The sequence below is a fragment of the Mirounga leonina genome, unplaced genomic scaffold, assembly GCF_011800145.1.
Source record: "Mirounga leonina isolate KUSES-001 unplaced genomic scaffold, KU_Mleo_1.0 Mir_94, whole genome shotgun sequence".
NCBI classification, from domain to species: domain Eukaryota; kingdom Metazoa; phylum Chordata; class Mammalia; order Carnivora; family Phocidae; genus Mirounga; species Mirounga leonina.
In genome coordinates, this window is record NW_023270855.1 from 746,738 (window position 1) to 764,835 (window position 18,098).

General features: G+C 40.1%; 1 protein-coding gene across 2 annotated transcripts in view; it reads right to left on the bottom strand.

Moving 5' to 3' along the window:
* The window catches only part of TXNRD3 (thioredoxin reductase 3), a 62,007-nt gene extending 43,987 nt beyond the window's left edge, over positions 1 to 18,020 (bottom strand). The window contains exons 1-6 of one of the 2 annotated variants that reach the window (XM_034996505.1): positions 17,625 to 18,020; positions 5,141 to 5,201; positions 4,012 to 4,121; positions 2,312 to 2,416; positions 2,015 to 2,087; positions 226 to 345 (exon numbers count right to left, since the gene is read on the bottom strand). In XM_034996505.1, coding sequence (XP_034852396.1) covers positions 226 to 345; positions 2,015 to 2,087; positions 2,312 to 2,416; positions 4,012 to 4,121; positions 5,141 to 5,201; positions 17,625 to 17,783 — 628 coding nt within the window. In that variant the 5' untranslated portion in view covers positions 17,784 to 18,020. The remainder of the gene's footprint in view (positions 1 to 225; positions 346 to 2,014; positions 2,088 to 2,311; positions 2,417 to 4,011; positions 4,122 to 5,140; positions 5,202 to 17,624) is intronic. The other variant, XM_034996503.1, reaches the window with a different exon arrangement.
* Between the last annotated feature and the right edge of the window lie 78 nt (positions 18,021 to 18,098).

Sequence of the window (18,098 nt, forward strand, 5' to 3'; positions counted from 1 at the left end):
ACATTCTGTAAAGAGTATGGAATGACTATAGCTGCCAAAGGCACCAAGGTCCCCGAGAGCAGGGCCAGGTTTCAAGTGATCCTCTATGCCAAAGTGGGGTCCTAATGAGTGGTCATTAAACGAATTTCAGACTCAACTGTAGAAATATAAATACCAAGTCTTTCTCTAAGAAACTCATTCTTTCTTCTTTTCTCCCAATCTGTATTTTTATATACTGTTACCCACCTTGTTGACTGTACTCCCAGCCAAACTTCCTGGCGTCACTTAACGCCTGCCCCAAAAGGGCAGCTTGATGCATCAATTTCTTAGGAACACAGCCCACATTTACGCAAGTACCGCCAAGACCTGAGAAAGAAGATAATAGGTTTAATGTTTCCTCTGTGTCTGTGGGTGTATACATGGTTCTAAATACATGTAGAGCAGGTGTTGTTAAACCTGTGGAAATGACACACTCAGATGGTTGTGGGGCCAACAGCAGACCCCACAATAACACGCAAATGATTAAGCCAAACTTTTCAAATGAGGGTCTGTGAAGGAGACCCAAAGATGAGCAAAAATACAGATGTACACTTGAATAGTTTTCTGGGGAGAGAATCCAAAATTTTCATTTGAGTCTGACCCATAAAGGGATCAGAACTATATTAGATTAATTAGATAGATACCAGACCAAGGGCTGGAATCCCAGCTTCTAGCCTTTATTCTCTGTAAGTCTGACTCCTCCTCTGAGCCAATATTAGGTCCACTGCAAGCTGCCTGGTAACATCTACTCTCAATCTCAAGCAGCACAAAAAGGCCATGTGTGATGCCCCCGTGCAGGGCATGAGTCAGAAAACTCCCTCTCTGATCAGTCTCTCTTCTGGTAATTCAGAGAAATAGGATATTTATAGACAGGAGAGAAAGAAGGGACAGGGCAGGAGGAGAGAGGGAGAAAACAATGACAGGTACACAAAGGAATTTTTTAACATACAAATGTTAGAAGGAAAATCAAGATAGATTAGCTTTAGCGTATGAAATTCTAAGGTAAAATTTTTCAATAAATTTGAATTTTAAAACATGATTTTCTTATTTTGTCAGGGTTCCGGCAGAAAACAGATGACACCCTCAAGCTGGGAAACTGAGGAGAGTTTATAAAGAAATGATTACAGGGGTGTGGGCAGGAAGAGCGAGGAGGAGCAGAATAGTGAGTGGGTCATCGCCAACCCCATGTGATGGGCAAAGCACACTGAGTGAGTGACAGCCCACGGGGGGCTGGCCATGACAGGGGAAGTGGCCTTCCATGCCTGCAGGGATCAGCAGGGCAGGAGCTGGGGGAATGAACACCCCCAACTCCACTCTCCTCCCTCCTTCTGTTCTCCTCCCATGACCACTAACTGGTCGAACCCAGGGGGAAGCCAGAGGGCAAGGTTGCCAATGCATTAGCTTTCTGGGGCACGGAAAAAGGCAGAGACATGAAGAATGGATCTGATCCATAAACAGAAAATATCCAACACGAAATCTGCGTGTTTTGTTAAAGTGAACGCTCTCATCTACAACTGGAAGCTCACTGTACACTGTGCTGATGGGACCTGAATGATGACACACACTAACTTGACTGAGCATCATGCAGCCATTAGGGAGTCAGCGATGAAACTGAGGCAGAAACACAAGACAAGGTCATAGCAGACTTAGGTGAGCACCACACAGGATATACTGTGATTGCAACTAAGGGAAAAACACTGGTGCATGTGTGCAAGAATTATTATGGCACAAGTGTTGGAATACTGGAGGCACTGAATTTTTTCTTTTTGCAAAATCTTCCTTCATTACTTTTATATTAACTTTCCGAATCACCACTTGTTAACTATGCGATCTTAGGTCAGTTACTTAACCTCACAGAGACTTGCTTTCCTCACCTATGAAACAGGCTAGTTGTACCTCTTGAGACTGTTGTGAGGATTAACAAGATTAAAGAAAGACAAAGCCGGCTGTAAAGAGCAGAAAACTACAAGAGTCACAATAAAAAAACACTGCTTACCCCAGGACATGCCCTGAGGTGATGGGACCACAAAGTCTAGCACCATAACTTTCTTTCCCAAGATGGCAGCTTCCTACAAAAAAAAAAAAAAGCTACATATAAAGATCTTGTCATTTTCCTGACAACCCCCCAATTTTTCTCTCCCTGAAAGGAAAAGACTGTGGAAGAACACAGTCCCTTCTCTTTATTAATTCAATAAAAGCCCTGGACTGTAACATCAAAATTGGCTTTTTTAAAGTAGCTGAAGAAATGCTTACAGCAACCCAGGAAATTTTTCTGGTTTCATTATTTTCATACCTGTGCACATGCAAGGCCACCAGAACCTCCCCCAATGACAATGAGGTCATAATCGTATGCTGCATCTTCCTGAAGGAGCTTCTGTAATAAGCCACTCTGATGAGCCTACGAATCAAAAGAGAGAGGAGGCATGACCTGTCTTAAATCTGTTCCTTTGTACCCTATGTTGAATCAGCATGGACTGCTTTTCTAAAACTCTTATTAACAGTCCCTAATTCATCTAAGTTCAAATTTTAAATTTATCTAGATGGTATTCAAATAGGGTCCCACTAGATAGAACTTATGCTAAGTACGTACATTTTTGTTCATTATCACCTGATGGCTACACGTGTGTCAAATGACCCATAGGTCACAGCTTTATGTCAGGTGAGGTCATTTTCCTTGGTCTAATCATCAAAGTATTATAACTAAGTAAAATAGCCATATACCATTTTTCAAGATCCTCTATCTTTTGTTTACCGGTGCTAGGCTTTATTTTGAAAACAATTCTTAAGCATCATCAGCAGGACATGCACATCAAATTTTTACATGGTTTCTCATAAATTGACCTATATTTTGCAGCATCCTGGTAAACTTCCTATACAACACAAAATTTTGCTTTTTCTTTCAGCAATGGTCATAAGGCTAGCTCTCCATGATAGTTTCCTGCTCACTCGGCCCTCCCTTCTGATCAGAAGTAGCTTAGGCAAGTTGAGACAATCAATGCATGATGTAGCAATAGTTTTATGTGAAGGTGGGTGCTCCACCCCATGAAGCTGGCTTTAGAAACACCATGTGGCACCAGCTCATCCTGGGAAGCACAGTGGAAGTGCTCTATCACTGTAGGACTCAGCACATGGCACATGGCCCCAGATGGATGAGTGCCCATGGAGGCTTTTGGCACATTCTAAAAAGGATTCCTTTGGCCTCCTTACTATTAGGTGCCCTAAGGAAAATACATCTCCTAAGTATGTGCCATGCAGTATAACTCTGCATCTCCAGATTCATCCTCTGACATCTTTTCCAGGTTAGGAATGGTAAGACCAGCACTTCCCGAGGTGTTTCGGGGCCTCTCATTATGCTACATACCACCACATGAGCTGAGGTGGAGCTTTTGGGACTAATGCAGGCTGTTAATAGATAACGAAGCTGATCATAGATTAACATAAATCCAGACAATCTAGTTTCCCAAGAAAATGTAATTTTAAGTTAAAGTCTCAAATATAAGTATTTAATCACTGATCACTACCATTTACATACATACATAAACAAATACAAAGGAACACAATTTTAATAAAAGGAAGTAGTTATAAAACAAGGACCTAACTTAAGAACATCAATTTTATCTATCACCACTTTCAAGATTATCTGATAACCATCCTCTATGCTTTTCCACTTTACAACTTCCAAAAGACAAATGAATAGACTCCTTTTTTTTTAAGATTTTATTTAGACAGAGAGACAACAAGTGAGCGCACCAGCAGGGGGAGCAGCAGGTAGAGGGAGAGGGAGAAGCAGGCTCCCTGCTGAGCAGGGAGCCAGATCAGGGCTTAGTCCCAAGACCCTGGGATCATGACCTGAGCCCCAGGCAGACGCTTAACCGACTAAGCCCCCCAGGCGCCCCATGAATAGACTCCTTTTTAAAAGCCATTTTCTCCCCTTTTAGATAGATTTAAAACCAAACTTTGAATAGCATTAAAAACATATAATACCATTATTACCTGGAAAGTTTGATCGCATCCACCCATATGCACTTTATTCACAAAAATATTGGGCACGGTTTTCTGATTAGTGATCTCTGACAACACTTCTTGGACATTGGCCCCATCATCTGAATAATAAAAACTTAAATATATAAGAACATTGAAAGGGTTCCAAACTTTTGGGAGTTGAACAGAAGTGTTACAACACCAGACGCTCACATGCACGCACCCATAAAACGTCAGTACTTACATATTTACATATTATATAACTTCATGAAATGATGACTCAGGAAGGGGAAACACCTGTTTTCAAAGGAAACCTTAAAGAATAAAGACAAACCTACAAATTCATTTAAAACGAACCCTTCTAAATTAGATTTTGATCTATCATTCAATGGCCTTGCTGGGACAAATAAATAAAAATCCTCTTAAAAGAGCAAATATCAGGATAAAACCTGCTTCCACTGTCATAACTCAGAAAATGTGTCCTACAATTACATTTGAAAAATCTTTATGATCCATGTTCCAAAATGTCTCCTCCACCCCTAAAAATAACACAGGGCCACAACTACTTATGACTGCCCTATGTGGTATACACTGTAGAAAAGTCTAAGCTAAAAGGAGTTGGTGAAGTCTGGTGAAGGCAGAGATCAAACTCTTTTCTGTTTACCACCCTGTTTCCCACCTTTGCAGATCACAAGCGTGGGTAAAACTCTTGGTTAATATTAGATGGATGGATGCATGCATGACAAGAATTAAAAATATAAAGCTGAAAAATTATGTGTTCCCCTCATGTGTAATACAGTCAGGAAATAAGGGTAGTTTTTTTCCATTTATTACAGCTTAATCTATTTTGCCAGAAAGTTGACAGATACATATTAAATGCCTGAAATACTCCATCCTTAGCAGTATATACATCTTCTTCCTGCCCCCTTTCCTCAAATATGAAAAGTATATAAATAAAAAAAATCTACACCAAATTATTTGCCGTATAGAGTTCTATTTTCTGCATGGTTGAAAGTAGACAAAAACAGCTCACCTAACCCAAAGGGACAAGAGAAAATTGAATTGAACAAAGCAAATGGGAAGTAGTCAATCTTGTTGACATTTATTACAAACAAAAGTATACACTACCCATTCTACTTACCAACTCGATCAAGTTCCAAGATATTACATTCAACTCCCAAAGAAGAAAACAGTTCTTTAACCTGGAACAAAAATTTACTGGAGTTTTACTCTCATAAGGATTCAACAGAGTTATGAAATATGGACACAAAGGTGTCCAAAGAAAATGTTCAGTTCTCCAAATTGCAGCCAAAGTAGTATTTTAAAGCCCACTTTTCACCATTACTTAACAACTTTCAGTGCCCTCAGCCCTCAAGATAAAGTCCAGATGTTTCGCTTCCAAGATGGAGACACTGGTAGCTTAGCAGACCTGCTCCCTGGTGAAACACCCACAACTGGTGAAAATTATTAAAACAAAACAAAACAAAACCCAAAAAACAAACAAAAAAACAAACATTTAAAGTCTCCGGGGATTGTCCAAAGGGCACACGCCAAATGAAACATTTAGTCAAGAAGATCTGGTAGATGTCAATAAGAACAGGCAGAGTCAGTGTCTGTTCTTCCCTTCCCTGCCCTAGAAGCTCCACTTCAAGTGAGTGTGGATAAGACTGAAATCGCTGTCACCAGAAGGGGCAGGCCACCAGCATTTCCTAGTCTTCTCATAGCTCTGAGTGGCAAAGGCTAACTTCCTGGCAAGCGTGGCTAACAACACAGGGACTCCTTTCCTCCCTTCCTCCACACAGCCCCCACTCAGACAGCAAAGGCTCTACCCCATGCTGAAACTATTGTAGAGCAAGGTTTCAGGCTGGAGAGGTAAGCCAAGAAGACCAGAGGTTACAGTCCCCACCCAGAGCCCTGCTCATAAAGTAGGGCTGTCACTCTGAGAGAATCAGGTCACTGTCCTACCCCTAGTTCTGAAGCAAGGTCTCAGAGATTTTGCTCAGGGGAAGAGGTAAACCATGAGATCACAGAGCTCCAAAGCTCTCCAAAAGAAATGACTTTATTTGAAATAGACCGTGTGGAAGGGCAAATCTAAAGGCAATGGAGATTTTGGTGGTAAGCAACAAAGAGAAGGCTGGTGGCTTCATTAGAGTAACAGGCTAAGCTGCAAGCCAGCAAATTTACCAGAGAACACTGGGATAGAGATCATTAAGAACAGTCCCTCTAGGGTCAGAATAAGCCACAAACATGCCTCAAAAACTACCCCTGAATGGAGCCCAGATTTAACTGGACAAGAGTGTGGAACAATTTATATCCCAGGACATGGTCAAAAACAACAGAGCAACTAGCCTGCAATTAGGGGGGCTTAACATCTGGGTATGATACCAACGGAGACAGAAAACATAACACAAAACAGGTGATAGGGATTAAGGAGGGCACTTGTTGGGATGAGCACCGGATGTTGTATGGAATTGCTGAATCACTACGCTGTACACCTGAAACTAAGAAACACTGTATGTTAACTGGAGTTCAAATGAAAACTTAATTTAAAAAAAGAAAAGAAAAAGAAAAACATTACACAGACAGCCAACTAGAGCCCTGCTAAAATCTCTGTCATTCCAGGGTGACTGTGCACACACCCAAGAGGGCACACTCTGAGAAGTGACATCAGAGGCTCCATCTTTTGGTGGAAATAAACTTCCCTTAATTAATCCTGCCAACTTACTATAGAGAAATAAAGAAGAAAACAAAATAAGCCACAAAGAGGGACGAGTCAGTACCTGGAGTTGCTACAATATCCCACCTGAAATGTCCAGGTTCCAACCAAAAACACTACTAGGCATTCAAAGAAACCGGAAAGTGGATCCATAAACAGGAAGAAAAGCAGTCAAGAGAAACAACCTCTGAGAAGGCCCAGATGTCATACTGAATACACAAAGTAGCCATTACAAATATGTTCAAAGAATTAAATAAAATTATGCTTAAGGAGATGAAGAAAGGTAACAGGAATTATTTTTAAAAATTAAATGGAAAGTATAGAGTTGGAAAGCACAATAAAATGAAGAGTTCACTAGAGTGCTTCAACAATAGATTTAAACTGGCAGAAGAAAGAATTAGCATACTTGAGGACAGATCAATGGAGATTGTGCAACCTGACGCCACAGAAAAAGAAGATTGAGGAAAAATGGATGTCTCAGAGAAACATGAGACACTACTAAGCACACCAACATACACAGTGTGAATAGGAGATAAAGGAAAGAGAATAAAGGAGTACAAACTTTTTTGAAGAAATGTCCAAAACATCCCAAATTTGAAAAGTAGTAATCTACACATCCAAGAAGCTCAACAATCTCCAAGTAAGATAACTTAATAGGAGCTCTGGAAACTGGTCAAAGATCTACAACAATGAAGTGTATGCCCAATGAAGAAAATGCCACATTTAAAATGGTAGAGGGGCACCTGGGTGGCTCAGTCGTTAAGCGTCTGCCTTCGGCTCAGGTCATGATCCCAGGGTCCTGGGATTGAGCCCTGCATCGGGCTCCCTGCTCCACGGGAAGCCTGCTTCTCCCTCTCCCACTCCCCCTGCTTGTGTTCCCTCTCTCGCTGTCTCTCTCTGTCAAATAAATAAATAAATAAAATCTTTTAAAAATTTAAAAATAAAATAAAATGGTAGAAAATTCTGTGGCATTCTTTTTTTTTTTTTAAAGACTTTTTATTTATTTATTTAACAGAGAGAGACATAGCGAGAGCAGGAACACAAGCAGGGGGAGTGGGAGAGGGAGAAGCAGGCTTCCCGCAGAGCGGAAAGCCCGATGTGGGACTCGATCCCAGGACCCTGGGATCATGACCTGAGCCAAAGGCAGACGCTTAATGACTGAGCCACCCAGGCGCCCAATTCTGTGGCATTCTTAATGGCCCTTACCTCACCCACTCCTTGATGCTCCAAGGCACAGTAAGAGGTGAGTGGCAGCCTGGACCCCAGCTCCCTTCCACAAAATGGAGAGAGCAGAGAGATCAAATTTGCAATGTTCTAAAGTCAGGGCCGCCTAAGGGATTTCTCTATGATGTCTAACACAGACTATACAGATAGTCAAAAGTGGCTGGGATCTTAGGCTAAAGAAAGCCATGAGAAGCAGTGGTCATGGCTAGTGAAAACTGAAAATGGACTTCATATCCCAGGACATGGTAGATACCTGGGGGCAAGAAATTACAGGCAGAAGAATACAACAGAACAGGTAAGGTCCCAAGAAGAAGGAGCAGGGAGATTAAGGAATTTAACACACCTTAAAACAGCCTTGTATACAGGAAAACTGAGCCCATGTGTGAAAAGCACATACAAGCCCAGGGGAGACAAATGCCCAGAAAAGGCCTAAGAAGACCTTAAGCCTTCATGCTACACCGATTAGTGAAGTTCTTCCCAAGCATGAAGCCAGTCTGCAAAGACTATGAGAGGCAGCTGTTTTATATGCTGAATTTTCAACAAAAGATCATATGCATACAAAGAAACAAAAGAACATGGCCCATTCAAAGGAAAAAATAAATCTCCAAAAACATCCTGAACAAATACAGCCTTCAGATTTACTAGACAAAGACTTTAAAACAACTATTTTAAATACACTCAAAGAGGAAAATACAAAGAGCTAACAGAAATCAGGAAAATGATATGGAAACAAAATAAGATTATTAACAAAAAGACAGAAAGAACCACATAGGAACTCTAAAACTGAAAAATACAATAACTGAATTGAAAAATTCACTAGAGTGGTTGAACGAAACACTCCAACAGGCAGAAAAAAGAATCAGTGAATTTGAAGACAGGGAATTTGAAATTATTGAGTCTTAGGCACAAAAATAAAAAAGAATGAAGAAAAATGAACACAGAATAGCAGATTTGAGGGACATCATAAAGTAAAACAATATATACATTATGGGAGTTCAAGAAGAAAGGATCATAAAGCTTATTTGAAGAAATCATGACCAAAAACTCCCCAAATTTGAGGAAAGATGTGGATATACAAACACAAGAAGCTCAAAAACCTCCAAGAAGGAAAAGCCCAAAGAGACCCATACCAAGACACACTGTAATCAAACTGCTGAAAAACAAAAACAAGGAGATAATATTGAAAGCAGCAAGAAAAAAGGAACTTATCAAGTACAAGGAATCCTCCTAAGATTATCCATGGATTTTTCAGTCAAAACCTTGCAGTCCAGAGACGAAAGGATGAAATATTTAAAGTGTTAAAAGAAAAACACTATCGGGACACTTGGGTGGCTCAGTCAGTTAAGCATCTGCCTTCAGCTCAGGCCATGATCCCAGAGTCCTGGGATTGAGCCCCACATCTGCTTCTCCCTCTCCCTCTGCCACACCCCCTGCTTGTGCACGCTCTCTCTCGCTCAAATAAATAAAATCTTTAAAAAACATAAAAGAAAAAAAACTATCAACCAAGAATTCTATATCTGGCAAAAAGAAAAAACAAAACAAAACAAAAAACCCAAAACAAACAAAAAACAATCCTTCAGATATGAGGGAAAAATTAAGACTTTCCCAGACAAACAAAAGTTGAGGGAGTATTAATACTAGACCTGCCCTACAAGAAATGCTATTGGGAGTTCTTCAAGTTGAAATGAAAAAATGCTATTCAGGAATTCAAAGCCATATGAAAATGCAAAGTTCTTCAGTAAAAGTAAATGTATGGATAAACATAGAAAGAAGTATTATTATAATTTTAGTTCATAATCATGTTTTCTTACTCTTCTATAAGATTTTAAAAAACAATAGCATAAAAATAACTACCAATCTATGATAATGGGTACACAACAAAGAAAGACGTAATCTGTGAGACTGATAACGTAAAAAGAGGCAGAATATAAAGGAGCAGAGTTTTTGTGTGGGATGGAAATTAAATTGTTATCAGTTTGAAACAAATAATACCTTTAGGATGCTATATGTAATCCCCATGGTAAACACAAAAATATCTAGTAAATATACACAAAAGGACAGGGGAAGGATCACTAAAAAAATAAACACAAAAGAAGACTGTAAGAAAGAAAATGATGGACAAAAAAAACTATGATACCCACAAAACAAATAAAATGGCAAAAGTATTTCCCTTGGGTGCTTGGGTGGCTTAGTCAATTGAGGGTCTGCCTTTGGCTCAGGTCATGATCCCAGAGCCCTGGGATTAAGTCCCACATGGGGCTCCCTGCTCAGCGGGGAGTCTGCTTCTTCCTCTGCCCACCCCCAAAAAAATAAATGAATAAAATCTTTAAAAAAAAGTCCTTCCCTAACAATAATTACTTTAAATATAAATGGATTAAACTCTCCAATCAAAAGACATAGACTGGCAGAATGGATAAAAGGACAGGATCATGCTGTCTAGAAGACACTCATTTTAGACCTAAGGACACACATCAGTTGAAAGTGAGAGGATGGAGGAGCGCCTGGGTGGCTCAGTCGTTAAGTGTCTGCCTTCAGCTCAGGTCATGATCCCAGGGTCCTGCGATCAAACCCTGCATCGGGCTCCCTGCTCATCGGAGCCTGCTTCTCCCTCTCCCTCTGCCTGCCACTCTGCCCACTTGTGCTCTCTATCTCTCTGTCAAATAAATAAATAAAATTTTCAAAAAAAAAAAAAAAGGAAGTGAGAGGATGGAAAAAGATATTCCATGTATACAGTAAAGAAAAGAGAGAAGGCATGGCTCTACTGATAAAGGGCAAACTTTATATCAAAACTGTTATAAGAGACTAAAAAGGATATTATGTAATGATAAAAGAATTATACAATATACAATCATAAAAATATATCCACCAACATCAAAGCTTCAAATATAGGGTACAAACACTAAACAAATTGAAGATAGAAATGGACAGAATTACAATTATAATAAGAGACTTCAATATTTCACTTTCAAAACTGCATAGAACAATCAGACAAAAGATCAATAAGGAACCAGAGGACTGGAAGAATACTGCAGACCAAATGGATTTCATAGACATATTATAAAGCACTCTATCCAAGGTAAACAGAATACACATCTCAAGTACACATGGAACATTCTCCACAACAGACTATATACTAAGCCACAAAACAAGCCTTAATTTTAAAAATGAAATCATACAAAGTATCTTTTTTGATCATAGTAGAATGAAACTAAAAATCAATAGCAGAAAGAAAACTAGGAAATCCACAAATACGTGGAAATTAAACAACACACTCTTAAACAATTGGTCAATGAAGAAGTCACAAGGGAAATTAGAGAATATCTTGACAAAGGAAAATAAAACATACTAAAGAAGACATAACAAAATTCATGAAATGCAGTGAAAGTAGCAATTAAAGGAAAATATATAGCTATAAATGCTTATGTTAAAAAAGAAGAAAGATCTTAAATCAATAACCTAACTTCACACCTTAAGGAACTAGAAAGAGCATATAACTAAACTCAAAGCTAGCAAAGGGGAGGAAATAACATAAACATTAGAGCAGAGATAAACAAAATAGAGAATAGAAAACAATAGAGAAAATCAGCAAAACTAAGAGTTACTTCTTTGAGAAGATCTACAAAATTGACATAACTTTAGCTATACTAAAAAAAAAACAGAGAAGACTCAAATAACTAACATCAGAATTGAAAGGGGGACAATTACTACTGTTTTTACAGAAAGTAAAAGGATTATGAGAGTACTATGAACAACTATATGTTAACAAATTAGATCATTTAGACGAAATTTACAAATCCCTAGAAACACACAACCTACTAAGACTGAATCACGAATAAATGAATAGTAAATGTGAATAGACCTGTAATTAGTAAGGAGACTGAATCTGTAATCAAAAGCCTCCCAACAAAGAAAAGCCCAGAACTAGATGGCTTCACTGGTGAATTCTACCAAACATATAAAGAAGAATAAACACCAATCCTCCTCAAACTCTTCCAAAAAATCGAAAAGGGTACACTTCTAAACTCACCTGGTAAGGCCACCATTATCCTTATACCAAAGCCAGACAAAGATACTACAAGAAAGCTACAGACCAACCACAGACCCTGATGAATAGTGACACAAAAATCCTCAACAAAATACTAGCAATACAAATTCAACAGTATATTTTAAAGATTATACAACATGACCAAGTGGGATTTATTCCTAGAATGTAAGGATGATTCAACATATAAACACAGATCAACGTAATACACCACATTAACAGAATGAAGGGAAAAAACTACACGATCATCTCAATGAATGCAGATAAAGCATTTAAGAAAATTCAACATTTTTTTTCATGACAAAAACACTCAAAAAACTAAGAATAAAAGAAAACTACCCCAACATACTAAAGACCATATATGAAAAGACCACAGATAATATCATACTTGATGGTGAAAGACTGAAAGCATTTCCTGTAAGACCAGGAACAAAACAATGATGTCCACTTTCACCATTTCTATTCAACATAGTACTGAAAATCTGAGTCAGAGAAAAAGGACAAGAAAAAGAAATAAAAGACATCAAAATTGGAAAAGAAGTAAAACTTTCTCTGTTCACTGACTACATCTGATATGTATAAAACTCTAACGATTGTACAAAAAAAAACTTAATAAATTCAGCAAAGTTGTAGGATACAAAATCAACACAAAAAAATCAGTTGCTTTTCTATATATTAACAATGAACAATCTAAGAGAAATTAAGAAAAAATTCCACTTACAATAGCATAAAGAAGCATACTTAGGAATAAACTTAGGAGGCAAAGATTTCTACACTGAACACTACATATTACTGAAAGAATTAAAGACACCAATAAATGGAAAGAAACCCCATGTTCATGGACTAGAAGACTTCATATTGGTAATACTACCCAAAGTGATCTACAGATTTAGTGCAATCTCTATCAAAACCCCAAAAACAAATTTTGTAAAAATGCATACAGATATTAGCCATTAACAAATGGCCAATGAGGACATGAAAAGATAGTCAACATCACTAGCCATCAGGGAAATGCAAATCAAAACCATAATAAGATACCACTTCATGTTCATTAGGATAACTACTATCAAAACAAAAACAAAACAAAAAAACAGAAAATAACAAGTGTTATTTTCCCTGAAAGTGAGGATTTGGAGAAACTGGAAAATTTGTGCACTGTTGGTGGAAAAATGAAATGGCATGACCTCTATAGAAAACAGTATGGTGGTTCCTCAAAAAATAAAAAATAGAACTACCTTATATGTGATCCAGCAATTCCCACCTCTGAGTACATACCCAAAATAATTCAAAGGAGGGACTCAAACACATATTTGTACACCCATGTTCACAGCAGCAACATTCACTATGGCCAAAAGGTGGAGGAGACCCAATGGATGAACTGACAAACATCATGTGGTAAATACATACACACAATGGAATATTAATCAGGAGAGAAATTCTGACACAGGTAACAACATGGATGAGCTCTGAGGACACTGTGCTCAGTGAAATAAGCGAGTCACAAATGATTCCACTTATATGAGGTAACAAGCTTAGTGAAATTCATAGAGACAGAAAGCAGAATGGTGGTTTCCAAGGCTTGATGGGAGGGGGAATGAGGAACTCAGTTGGGGAAGATGAAAGACAGATGGCAGGCATGGTTCACAACAATGGTTAAAATAGTCAAGTTTGTGTTATATATATTTTACTACCCCCCCAAAAGCTAATAATAGATGTGTAAAATTTTAACATACAAACATATCAATTCAGGGCTGGGGAAACATGGCTTAAAGTTAATGTGAGCAAGGGATTTAAAATATCAGGGCATTTTCTCCACTGTAGTTTGGGCCATTATCTTGTATCTGATTTGAACAATAGCTTCCAGACTGTCTAGCAGCTTCCACACTTAGTCTAATCTTCACACCACTGACAGATTTCAAATCACAGACCTTTCACTCCTCTTCTCAAAAGTCTGAGATGGCTCTGCCTACATCATCAAGTCCACACTTAGCAGCATTTTAAGGTCTCACCAATATCACTTTGAAAGTAAATTTCCAGCCATTTTCCAATTTACTCTCCTGATTTCTATCATATCTCCTCCATCCAGCCACACTATTTTCATTTCATCATCTCCTAGTTTTGCTTATACTAATGCCCTAGCTAGATGCTCTTTCTTACCTACAGATATCCAACATATCCCTCAAGGAACAGCTTAGTTTCCCTGAAAATTTTCTGATCTCCCATAGAAGCAACTGTCTTTGTCTCTCATTCCCACAGCCCTTTTTTTTTTTTTTACAGGTACTTCCTGCAGGACAGGACAGCTATTTGATTACTGCTCACTAGACTATGAGTTCTTGGGAAGAAAGACCACAGTTTATTCATTTTCGTGTCCCAAACATTGGGCCCCCATAACGCTTGCTGAATGATATCAGTGGTCCAATCAAGGAACAAACCTCTCTATTGGACTCTGTGCAGGTAAGGACAGATGTGGAATATGGTGTCCAATTTGGGGTGATACATTTCAAAGGTTCATAGTCAAGCTATCACACAATCAAATGAGTGAAGTGTCACGTGTATAGATAAATGATATGAGTACATAAAGAAAGTGGGCTGCTTAGCCAGACAAGAAAAACACTCAGGGAAAATACAAAGAAATCTGCCATCCAAGTAGAAGCAGGTTCTTAATTCTATGCACTGGAGTAACATTCAACTCCAAAACTGAGTATATGTTTCAGGGAGACAAATTTTGCCTCAATTTAAAAAAAAAAAAAAATTCTTATAATCGGAGCTGTCCAATTATGTAATGGGACTGAAACTAGTGGCCACATTATTGGTAGTGTTGACAAACACAGGGTGGAGGAGGATCAACTGTCCTAAGATTTTCTGCATCAGCAAAGGTTTAACTAGAATGACCTAAGACCATTTATTAGTTTAACACACATTAAATGCCTGACACTGTTCTAGACCCCAGTGATATAGCAGTAGACAGGCACAGTTCTGATCTCTTGGCCCTTTTATAAGCTCCAAAGGACAACTTAAAAACAAAACAAAACGATAGAAGGCAGTGCTTAGAACAGACCAATGCATATGTAAGAACCAGATGGATGATGAGTGAGCATTCAAAATAGCACAGAAGATGGATTCTCCAATAAATGAAGCAGGGATAACTGATAAGTCATAAAGAAAAAAACAAACTGGATCCCCACTCAGCATCAAGTACAGGTGGAATAAAGAAGGTGAGTGTGAAAAGCACACCCTAAAACTTACAAGACCTAAAACAGGAGACTATCTTTATGACCTCAGAGTAGAAACAGGTTTTTTAAATGTGACATAAAAAGCACAAACTATCAAAGGGAAAAAAAAGTGACAGATTCAACTACATTAAACTTGGCAAATTTCAGTTAGCTAAAAGATCCCATAATCAGAGTGAAAAGAAAAGCCAAATCTGGGACATTTCCAACATATATATCCAAAGGATTAGTATCCAAAATATACAAAGAATACCTAAAAATCAGTACAAAAATAAAAACATAACAGAGAAATAAGTAAAAGCTGTAAACACTTCATAGAAGAGGAAACCCAAATGACCCATAAACACAAGAGAAGATGTTCAACTTCTTCAGGGAAATGCAAAATTAAAGCCACAGTAAACTACCATTTCATAACTGCCAGAATGGCAATAATTAAATGTATCAATCACTGGCAAGCAAGTAGAGCAAGGGGAACTGTTCTATACTGCCAGTGGGAGAGTAAATTGGTATGATCGCTTGGAAAAACATCTTGGCATCACTTAGGCAAAGTAGAAATCATGCATCCTCTATGGTCCAGTAATTCAGCTTCAAGATATCTATCTACTCTAAGTGTTACACACATGCACTGGAAGATATGTGCAAGAAAAGGCACAGCTGTATTGTTTTCAAGAGCAAAATACTAGACACAGCACAATCAATAAACTATGGTATGATTCATCCTAGGGATTACAGATATGAAAATTAACAAACCACAGCTACAGATACTAACATGCATGATTCTCTAAAACATAACTGTTGAGAAAAAAACTGCAAAATAATACGTATGTATGATAAAGTACCAAAACACGCCAAAAGGAACAAAATACCATTTAAAGATATACATGTATTTGGCAAAACTATAAAGAAAAGCAAGGAATTTTGGATAGTGGTTAACCCTGGGGGGAGGGAGGAGTATGTAATGTGAATATTAATAAAGGGAATCCTCACTAAATGTAGTTAGGAGATTTAGCAGGGATAGTTCTCATGCCCTACCACTCTCATCAATTGCAAACCCAACAAGGAAGAGAAGGACCTTGCTCAGATACTACGTTAGTACCCCAGCAGAAAGAACAGCTTTCTTCTCCCCAGGAACAGACCAGCCAATGAGAGACTGTTACAACACAGCCAGTGAAAAGTCATTATGCTTGGAACTCCCAGTTTACTCCAATGGACTTTTTGTTTATAAAGCCCTCCCCAACACTACCTACCACCCTTCCCCTATAAAAGAGCATCCCTCTCCTCTGTTGAGCAGACTTGCCTATGGTTTTGCCTATGGTTTCATGGTAGCTTGCTTGTTCTGGATTGTAATTCTCTGCTATTCCTGAATAAACTCATTTTTGCTGGTGAGATAACTAGCAGTTTTACTTTTTAAGGTTAGCAGTTTAATCGGGGAGAGACATTCAAGGTGTCCAAAATACTAGTGTTTTATTATTCTTTAAGATGTATATGCATGATATATGTTTTCTGAAACAATATACAAGGCAATGTAAACTTGAAAATAAATCTGAAAAACATAGCCTATAATTTGACAAACCTAACCCAAGAGTTTGTTTTTGTATATTCCATTTATTGTTATTTCAACTTTTTGATAATGTATAGTTCAAAATATTGAAAGTCCCTATCATACAGATGGGTTTATCTTCCAAAGGTTCGTTTCTAAGTGGGTTATTTTTTCCACTAAGAACAAATGTGCCCCTAAAAATAATGCTGTATTCCCAGCTAGCCACCCCCCCCAAAGTTAAGGTAGTGTGCAAGACAGGTGAAATTACTCATCACCTGGTACCATCCTCTCACCCCTCATTATGTTCATTTTACAAGATGTAGAAACCAGGGCTCCGTGGGGTTCTGTAACCTGGTCAAGGTCACGCGGTTAGAAAGTGGGATCTGAATCCAGCTCTAGTCTACTCCCAAATCGTGGCCTCTCCTCATACTACCCTTTTACCAGGCAAAAACTTTCCGGAAATCCCCTTTATCTCACCAAGTAAACTCTTGATAAAGAAGCCAACGTCAGGCTAACAGCCAGAAGCGGGAGGACCAGCGGTTAACCCCCCAGGCGGAGGCCCCAGAACAAGTACGCTGAGCCTAGGAGGTGGGCAGCGTGGCCGCCTCTCCAGCGGTGCCAAAGGGGCCACGCCACAGGGCCCAGTCCTCATTCCGTGTCACCACCACCCGCAGGCCCGGGTCCGGAGTCCCGGCCGCCGAGCACTCGCGCCGCCTCCCGGTTCGCTGAACGGGCGGGACTCGTGCCCCAGGGTCACGGGAGGGATAAGTCCCCAGGACTCCGGAAGACCCCGCCTCCCCCAGGCTCCCACTGCCCCCGCCACCAGCCGGCCGGGACCCCCGCTCCGGCCGGCCGCGCCCCCGCCCCACCTACCCGCGCGCTGTGCGGGCAGTAACTCTTGCTGAAGATCATCACTCGGTTGCTCTCGATGAGGCCCAGGAGGCGGCGCCGCAGCTCCTCGCGGGCCTCGGAGGACGAGCGGCCGGTGCCGGGGGACGACAGGCGGGCCCGGCGCCCTGGCGGTGAAGACATGGGCACGCCGCGGACACTGCCCAGGCGGCGGTTGGGGACCGCGCCCACCTTCACCGGCCCCGGCGATGTCTGTGCCCGCGGCGGCGGTGGTGGCGGTGGCTGTGCCAGGGCGGCGGTGTCGCTCCCGGCCTGGCCGGGGCAGTTCAGGGACCGAGAGGCGGGCGTTGGCGCCGGGAGTGGACCTGGGAACCGGGAAAAGCGAACACCACCCAAACCAGGTACCTGCCGCCAAGTCGGCGGAACCGCCGCTCGCGCCGCCCCGCCCCCGGCGCCGCCCCGCCCCCGGCGCCGCCCCGCCCCCGGCGCCGCCCCGCC